The sequence below is a fragment of the Brassica oleracea genome, chromosome C2 (genome assembly GCF_000695525.1).
Source record: "Brassica oleracea var. oleracea cultivar TO1000 chromosome C2, BOL, whole genome shotgun sequence".
Taxonomy (NCBI): domain Eukaryota; kingdom Viridiplantae; phylum Streptophyta; class Magnoliopsida; order Brassicales; family Brassicaceae; genus Brassica; species Brassica oleracea.
This window is the reverse complement of record NC_027749.1, coordinates 16,130,226-16,140,409: the sequence shown is the minus strand read 5'-3', so window position 1 is coordinate 16,140,409 and position 10,184 is coordinate 16,130,226. Positions and strand designations below refer to the sequence as shown.

The following is a 10,184-nucleotide window of genomic DNA, read 5'->3' as shown; positions in this document are numbered from 1 at the left end:
AATAAAATTTTATTTTAAAATATAATTTATATTTATCTGTTAAAAAATATTTTAATTTTTTTTATTGCGTAGGAAGACACCTACTATATCATTGAATAAGGACTAGAATAAAGTTTAGGATTGTCAACTGTACGTGAAATCTTAGGTTTGTTTGATCTCAATAGCTTATTGTAATACAATGGGGGAGAGGGGGAATCAATCTCCTAACATATAGAAGATATTTTAAGTTGATAGCAACCATGTTTACTTTCTCTATCATTTTAAATTTTTCATACAACTCTTTTTTTTTTGCCAAGGGCATACAACTCTTTTTAAAAAACGTTTTAACCTTAAAATTTCCATCCTATTTGTTAGAATCATCTTTTAACTGGATAGAAGTGAGAACGCCTAAATATTACAACAATGAATCATTTAGCAATTTGTAAAATTTATAACTTAGCAAAAATGAAACCAGTCTCGAACATTGATGTCCAAGACAAACCAGCCTTGCACGTCAAGTTCTTTCATTCAGTAATTTTCTACAGCACACCATACAAAAACAAAGAGTAATAGCGATAGGATAAATGGTTTATTTTAATGTGAAGCCTTTGGATAGTTGTATTTAAAAACAAACGATTTAAAAATCAGAAAAGCTATGCGGTGTTCAATGTAAAGGAAGTAACCAGTAACCGAATATGGGAGCAATCTAGCAGAATCGATCCCCTGGCTGATCGCTCATGTTAGCGGCGTTGGGTATTTCGAAGTGCCAGAGCCTACCAGCGGATTTGACTCTATACTTCTCACAAAGAAACTCATTGGCGTAAGCTTTCTCCACTTTGCGGTCAACGTCATGAAGGAAAACGTGCGTCGTGCCAGCACCCTTCCGGTTACGTGCCATGACGGCTGATGAGAATATGGCTGCCATCCTCCCTGGCGCGGTTGCGAAGTACCCTTTTGGTGCGTCCACCATGATCAAATCCCACTCGGTATCATAAAACTCATCAGGAAGTGAAGTCAATGCCAATGGACATTTTTCGTTGTAGCGGATCGGGAAAGCATTGGCGGGTAAACATTTAGGTTCAGACCGGTAGGTTTTGAGAAGATGGTCCGCTTGAGAAAGTTGGGTCCGATACTGAACATGGTGGGCTCTTAGGGACGGTGCGTCCTTGAGGACGGCCTGGATCCATTCAGGATCCTCCTCCATGAACACAGTGGTGCCACCTGGATTGAGGGAGGCCCACATGAGGGAGTCACGACCGAGGCCAAAGACAAGAAAATTGCAAGGTAAACGGTCCTTAAGGACTTCTAAGGAGATAGAGATCTCATCGAAGGTTTGTTGAGGGACGGTGCGTGAGGTTGCGTAATGGACGATGGATTGGAGCTGGATGGGTGTGGCTGTGTATTCTGCTATGGATTGTGCAGTTGTTTTAGCCGTGGAACATAGTGATAAAGTGTTGTCCGTAGATCGGATGAAACTGGTGATGAGCAGTGCGCCACCGATAAGACCAGCTAGAGCCAGCACGATGAACCAAGGTCGCTCTAGAAGCGTGTGCTTTGCACTTTTGTGATTCATGATTGATTTTGTTTTTCGCATTTTCTTGCGTTCGGCGAGAGATTGTTATACAAGGTGGATGGGATTGGATGAGAAAGTGGAGAAATCATGCTGAGGAAGAAGTCAATGAACGTGAAGCACGTCGGTTTCCATCATTGCACGTTTGAGTGATGAATCATTGTTGTCTTATTATCTAATTTAATCGTTTCACTTATAAATAAATCTTTACCGGTGAGTATCCAGATTTTATTGCATCCCTTATATATTAAAGGGAGAAACATCGTAATAAATGCATTTACACTATAATGGATACGTGACAACCTAACAATGATTTGATAATAAGTATGCTAATGCGTTAACACTATATTCATAAATGTATTCACACTAAGTATTTTGCGCTTCTTTTTAATATAAATTTCACATGCATGGTTCCAATAAAATTCTGGATTTTTCGGTTCGCATCAAAATAGATAACGAATCAAAAGCCAAACTATATATATATATATATATATATATATTTTTTATTTTTATTGTTTATGGATAAAATTGGGCAAAATATTCATAAATTTTTATTCTATTTGTTATCCATTTTGATTTGAAACAAAAAATCTTGATAATTCGTAACTCTACGAAGCAAATCAAATACTAAAATACAATATCCAAAAAAGAAGCAAATCACAAATACCAATATTTTTAGGAATGAATATCTAATTTGATATGTTATATGCATATATATACATATATGTAAAGAACAATATATATATGTTATATATATTATAGTTTATGTAAGTTTTACAATATTTTTATGAATTAAATTTTGTTATATTAGGAACTAGAATTTACAAAAATAATGTTTTATTTTGTAATAAAATGTTATTATTAATTTTTTCGATTATTTTTAAAATTTTATTTTATTTACGGATCAAATCGGATATTCTTTAAAATTCTAAAAAAAATTCGGATATCCGAGTCACCGAATATCCAGGTGGCTAAAGATCGAATCGACACAAATGCCTCCAAATACACGGATATTCGATCTTTGCCCACCCTTATTTACGGATACAATTTTATTTTCTTTATATGAAAGAAATTCACTAATGTCAAGGCCTTTTTTATTTTTAATTAATTTTAATTTTATCTTTTATGTACTATTTTGAACAAAAATGTCATTTAACATTAATTAACAATACAAGTATTTTTATATACTTTTACATACACATACATGTGCACCTTGATGTGAGCACTTTGTAACTAAGTATTCACCTCAACTGAAGTATCTAATTTTTTGAAAGTTGAAATATTTTTTTCTCTTAATGCTTATTTCACTACCGACCAAATGGTAGTAAAATGATTTGTCTTAATAATTTTTTTTATTTTTCTTGAACTATTATCCATTTAGAAACTATAATATGAAACCATTGGTTTGACTTGATGACTATCTAAAATTCATAACATAAAAATAAACAAATAATAGTAATTTTTGTTTTTTTACCGAAATAACCAAAAAATCAAATATTTTAACAGAATTAACGAACCAAAAAGAAACGTAAAATCGAACCAATATCCAAATTAAACAGATTTATTGTCTTTTTCTTGAAAATAACTAAACTAATAATCACATCTCGTGCAAGACGCGGATTATTACCTAGTTAGTTAATTGTTGATCGAAAACTTTTAAAAGAGTAATTATAAGACAGCATTTAATCGTACTTGCCATAATGAACAATAAATTATAATTTGATAAGTTGTTAATTAGTCTTTATGAGAATGAAATTCATAATCACTTGCTACTTTCATTTTATAAAAAAAATGTCGTTTAATTTTTTCACATAAATTAAAAAATCATTAAATTTTCTTTTTTTTTTTTAACTCTAAAGAAACTTTATTAAGAGTAACAGAGTATCATAGAAATAAAGGCCTCCATGCCAACCACAAAACAAATAAAAACTTGTCCAAAAAGGCACCGAGTATGAAGTTCCACCTATAAACATACCCATGTCAAACCGTAGTAACCCGGACACCAACTGCAATCGATCAAGTCCTCTGTTTATCAGCTTCAAAGAGTTCCTTCAACCATTGAGGGTTACCTTGTGCGACATAAGACTGGAAACGCTTCTCTCTCGTCACGCTTCTTGCAATAGCCTGAGCACACCTGTAACCTGTTCGCTTTAGAGGTTACAACCATAAAATCCCACTCCTGTAAATCGACCAAAGCTTTTCTCAGTTCCACTCCTTGACATCTTAAAGCTGGCCATGCTCTTTGATGTAGCGGAAGCTTTATAATATAGAACTAGATATTCGTTGAATTCTGAGAATACCCGGAAACTAGAATAACACAAAGATCTTATTTAGTCTAAGAATACCTAAGATCAATGTCTTCTTAAATTCGTTGAGATCACCAATGATCTAGCCGAAAACAAGGATTAAAGAGAAATCTCTTAACTTTTATTAATAATCAATCAACTCATAAACTGCATATAAACTTAAGCCCAGACGGCTATATGTAAAAACACCATAAAACTCTAAAATAGTAAAGATAATTATCTAAATAATTAATAAACTAACTCCATCTCAAAAAATTTCTATTTTTCTTAAACTAATACAATATTTTATTGGATTTTGGCAATAAGCTAAAAATAAATATAAACTTAGAAAATGTGGAAGCTCCCTTAGTCCAGTGGTTTGACTAAGGGTTCATTAATGCTTCTACACCAGGAGGTATATGGTTCAAACCCCAGAAAACGCAAATTATGCAGATTATGAAAAAAAATAGTTACAAGAGGTCTTCATCGTGGTGCAAAGGCGTATCATCGAACATGGATCTCATAGGACGGCTCAGAGTGATGCAGCCAGACGTGCATTCTCATATGATGGTAGAATTGTCGGCTGTAAAATCATCTATGTAATATTTCCCATAGTTGTAAATTCTACGTTACATGGAAACGGAAGCGGATTCGCGGAATCGGAATCGTATGGAAGCGTAGAAGCGAGTTTTTAAAAAAAATTAGGAAGCGGAATCGTGTTGGAAGCGTATATAAATATAATATACATATATATATATATATATATATATATATATAATGTAAAGCCAAATATAAAATAAATTCTGAAATTTAAAAGTGTCTAAACCACACAAATCCAACAAAGTCTTAAATATTAAGCAACTCAACTAAAAATAAAAATGTTCAATGTCAAAGATCTATTGTTTCACTCATTATCATCTTCTCCATCAAACACAACAGCTTCTAGCTCTGGTTCATCAAGGGAAAGATCTTCAAACTCAAGTCTTCCTAGATTAAGCTCATCCAAAGTATCAAATTGGTCACCTCCAACATCCCACATCTTGTTAGGACCTTCTTTGTAAGCAGAACTCCTTCTAGATAAGAGACGAAGATTAGTATGCACAAATACCAAATCTTCAGCTCTTTGTGGCATAATCTTGTTTCTTGTTGCAGAATGGATGAACTTGTAGGTGCTCCAGTTCCTTTCACAACATGAGGATGAAGAAGGTTGTCCAAGCAACTTAAATGCTAAGGCTTGAAGTTTAGGAGCTGAAGATCCATGAACTGCCCACCATCTTAAAGGTTCTAAGATAAATCTATCATGGATTGCATCAACACTACCAAAATCTTCCAAACTTAAAGAGAAATTAGAATATTCAATGTTAACCTCTCTCCTTTCATCTTGATTTGGAAAATACTTCACCATGATCCCCCTCCTACTATCTTTTCAATCTTGTTCACATAAATCCATAAGGGTGCTTTGTCATCCACATCATCATTATCAGATGGGTTCATACTTCTGAAAAAAAAAATTTATCATAATGATCATGGTCGCTTTACTCTACGCAAAGAAACACCAAAAAAAAAAAATTCTCTGTACTTGTTTAATATTAATATACGACTTTAATTTTAGATTCATCAGCTTTAGTTTCAACCAATACTAACCATCTAATCATCAAACCATATTATAAAAAGCTACAAAGTCTCACGTTTCTTTACAAGAGAAGAAGAATATAACAATTAACAAAGAAACAAAAGTCCAAAGAAAATTGCCTTGATCGATTGTTTGGTCTTAGACTCTTAGTACAGAGAAGAAGAAAGATAGCAACTATGAGGTGTAAAAGAGATGAGAATGACGACTCAGAGTCGTAGTCCTTTGAGTTTCCACTTTTTTTTTTAATTAGGGTTTTCAGTTAAGGAAATAAAACATAACAACATTTATTAATTTTTCCTTTTTTTATTTACGATTCCAAAATCAGATTTACACGCTTCCAACTAGGAATCATTGATTCCAATACGCTTCCAAATCTGGTTTTTTCGGAACCGCGATTCCGACACGCTTTCCTTCCACCCGCTTCCGACTCCGCTTCCGCTTCAGAATCATGAATCATGGCTTTGGACACGCTTCCATGCAACGTAGGTTGTAATTGCATAATTAATCAGACGTTAAAAAAAAACTTAGAAAATGTATTGAATATATGCATTGAAAACATAAGAACGAAATTTATAAGGAAATAAATTTTAAAATCTAAAATAGCATTTAATATGAAAAACATGGATTATTAATATATGGATTAGAAAGAATACTTGACCCTTTTAAAACATTTTGATATACTTCCGTTGTTTCAGTTTAGCTGTCGTTGTAAAATAAAATTTTTGTTTCAAAGTAAATGTCATTTTATAATTTTAATTCAAATTTATTAACTTTATATTTCAATATATTTTTCTATTAGTTGAAACGTGGTTAGGTGTATTGATAACGATGTTTTTATTTAGTAAATATGCAAATTAAATGGTTTCTTAATTTGTGTGCTTAAGTCTAAATAACAAAATAAAAAGGAGTAAGATTTAATTTTTAAAAATTAACATTTACTAAATGCTCTATTTTTTTTTGTACCTTTAAATGCTCTATATTGCATACTTAGTTTTTTTAAAAAAATATTTAATTTTGTTATAAATGTAATATTTAGTGTTTGGAATAATTTTCATTTATTATGTACAGTGTATACCACCAAACTGTAGCGAAACATGTGGATTTCGTTCTCATAATAGATCATGAGAAAACCCATCTCCCGTATCAAATAATTAAGCTCCAGGTCTTTCAAAACGAGATGAAACCCAAACGCGTGAATCTTAATGGTGTGCAAAGTAAGCGTGAATCTTTCATGGATGCTTGAATTGGGTATAACGTCAAATCAGTTATTTGAAATACAAGAAAACTATTGGTGATTGGTTTTGTGATTTTTTTGTAGGCCTGAGACGGATCCAGATATCTGGGAAATTCGGGGTATCCGGATCCGTGAACTTAATATCCGAATCTGGATTTGTGGTTTTCGGATATCCGGATTTCCGATATCCGTCCCGATATTCTATTATCCGCGGATATCCGGATCCGGATCCGGATCCGTAAAAATAATTAAAAATAATATTTTTTTTAAAAAAATACTAATTTTTAAAATATATTATATATAAATCAAATATTTATAAATATATTTATATATGTCTATAATATTGTAAAAACTAAAATATAATATTATAAGATTAATTCATGTATAAATATTAATATATCAAATATAAATATTAATGAAATTTAAAAATTTAATGTGTTTTAAAAATACGGATCTGGATCCGGATATCCGGACCTAAAAATTAAGATATCCGGATTCGGACCCGGATATCTGAGCATCCCAGATATCCTATTTTCGGAACGGATTCGGAGCGGATCTCGGATCGAATCTGGATCTCGGATAACAAGTCAGAGGCCTAATTTTTTGCACGTATATACAATTAAAAGTAATATTAATATTTTATCATGAGCTAACGGCTATTATTTAATACCCATCATGTCACAGATTCGAAGTACTATATGCGTTTATTTGAATGTTTCAGCTATAGCTTTTTTTTTTTAAATTTTTTTGTTGACAACAATCATCTGCCTTAGCAAAATGATGAATATACCGATTAGGATTGGGCATAAAATCCGGAATCCGAAATCCAAACCGAACCCGAATCGAAAAACCCGACCTGTTATCCGACCCGAAACGTAAAAATACCCGAAAGAGTCTTGTAGGGTGGTACAAAAAATATCTGAACCCGAAGTGTTATTAACCGAACTCGAACGGGTAATCCGAAAAATCCGAAATAAATAGTCAACATAAATATTTTGAAATATATATAAGTATTCTAATTATTAAATTTAATATTTGTGGTAATATTATATATAATAATAAATATTAAAATTCTAATAAATGCTTTAAGTACACAATTAGTTATAAATAAATATTTTATAATTTACTCATTGAAATAAAAAGTCTACTCTCTATAAGGCAATACATATTGTTTACAAATGATGTTTGTTTTCATGCTTGATTTAACATTTTATTGTTATTTTATCAATTTTATATGTGATAGATTAATTTTTATTTAATTTAGATGTTTTCTTTATGTTTTACTTCAAAAATTTTGTTTTTTACTTTGGTTATATCTGAACCGAACCGATATAACCCGAATCCGTACGATATATGATTACTTTATGGGTTTTATGATGCAATACAATTTTGAACCGAACCCGAAGTGTTATTATCCGAACCCGACCCGTACTAATAAAATTTTAGTATGGGACCTAGAAGCGTAAACCCGAAAATCCGAAAACTCGAAAAACCCGATCCGAATGCCAACGGGTACCCGAATGCTCATGCCTAATACCGATGTCTTCTCTGTTTTTTTTTTAAACTTAATATACCGAATCACCGATGTCTTCTTCTTCGGTACATCAATTTATGCAACCCTGGATCTGTAGTCTCTTCGTTTATCTTTACAAATTTCATTATTTTTTCCTTATATTTATTAACTAGATCAAGAGCCATGCTTTGCAAGGAATAAAATAAATTAAACAAAATATATTTAATATTTAATTGAAATATTAAATATTAAATATATAGATTTTTATATGACATAATCTGACAATTGTGAAATCATATATGAAATAATTTGTAAAATTGTTTGTTTTTAATTTATAAGAGAAAATTATAAACAAAAATACATAAAATGGAGTTCAAACGAAAACATTTAATTGGTTGTAAACAGTTTTATAACTTATGTGACTAAACACATGAAAATAGTTACTCCACCTATTGCAAATCCTTGAGTTATAATAACTTCACTTGTATATTATAGAATCAAACACCTATATGAAAACTATAGACTCAAAACTATATAGGGAAATATAGAGAAAAACTGTAACAAAAGTTAACAATAGTGGACCATTAGTTTCTCAAATGTCCGTTTGTATAATAAGATGCCCTTATACAGACATAGAGATGTCAAACGGGTTGATCTGTCCCGTCCCGTACTACAGCGGGCTCATCTCCTTGCGGGTCACGGCAGGTCAGGTCCGCGCGGGCTGCGGTCTCCAAAAGATCGTCCCAAACCCGTACCATCAATTGCACACTCCTTTGCGGGCTGTCCCACGGGACGTAGGGTAATGCAGGGTATCTGATGGTTCTTGACAATGCAGGCCGCTCCAGAACGCTTCCTGATGCTACAGGCTGCTCCAAGATGCCTCAGGCTACTCCCCTACACAACCAAGTTCACATAATAAATATACATGAAGCATCTACTATTCAAATTCTTCAAAATTTGTTATATATTGTTCATTTGATATAAGTTATTGAAGTCAATTTGTATCTGATGAGATGATTAAGTCTGAAACAAAGAAAAACACCAAAAAACAACAAATCATAGTATTCAAAACAAAACCAAACATCTTAAACAAGAAATGTAAAATTGTGATAAAGAAAACTAAAGTAAAACACCATTGTAACGAGTTCAACGGACACATTCACAATTTAAAATAATTTAAACCAACCTAACCGAGACAGAGACATAACACACTCGAAAGACATCAACCTAAGCTAAACAACAAACATCACAAGCAATACAACTATATCAGAGACAAAACAAGTAAATAAAAAGGAGAAATGGAGAAGAAAACGAACATGCATGCATGGACCGCAGGAGAGCCCATGATCACTGTCGATGAAGAAACCATGGCCGGAGTTGGATCTTCTTCTTCGATGGAAAGTTACTTTGTAAACTTCTTGTGATGGCTCCAGGAAGCTTCACCGGAGGAGATAAAAGGCGAATGGTAGACTGGAAGCATCATCGGCCTTGAAACACGGTCACCATAGCTCCTTCACACTGCATCGCCTTCTTATCGCTCTCTCTCTCTCTCTCTCTCTCTCTCTCTCTCTCTCTCTCTATCTCTCTCTCTCTCTCTCTCTCCCTCTCTCGTTTTTTCAGGTGGAGGCACAAAATGAAAATGGAGAATTAGGGTTTGGGGGACTCCAACAAACCGCATGTCATCCTTGGCACATCCCGCTTTCAGCCTGCCCACAAGTCCCGCAAAAAAAAAGGGCCTTGATACCACTCAAATTACCATAAGGAGTGATTTATACTCTCTCAAATAAGAGGTCGAGTTGTAGTACTTAGAGATCGAATTCACAGGGAGCTAGGGAACCTAAGAAATCTAATATGATTTGTTAAGCAGGATGTTTTAATGATTTAAATGTAAATTGCAGTTTTTATCAAGCAAGTGTTTGCTCAATTGATTGGTTGAGGTTTTTGGTGCTTAAAAGGAAATAGCTAGACTT

The 10,184-nt window shown here is 32.9% G+C and overlaps 1 protein-coding gene across 1 annotated transcript; it reads right to left on the bottom strand.

The window, feature by feature from the left end:
* Nucleotides 1-456: 456 nt before the first annotated feature.
* LOC106325706 (glucuronoxylan 4-O-methyltransferase 1) lies at nt 457-1,684 on the bottom strand. Its single transcript, XM_013763762.1, has one exon. It carries the CDS (start codon nt 1,571-1,573, stop codon nt 686-688), a length of 888 nt encoding a protein of 295 aa, XP_013619216.1. The 5' UTR covers nt 1,574-1,684; the 3' UTR covers nt 457-685.
* Between the last annotated feature and the right edge of the window lie 8,500 nt (nt 1,685-10,184).

Excerpts from the sequence above, each read along its gene's own strand:
- LOC106325706 (XM_013763762.1), bottom strand. The coding sequence starts at position 1,573 with ATGCGAAAAACAAAATCAATCATGAATCACAAAAGTGCAAAGCACACG.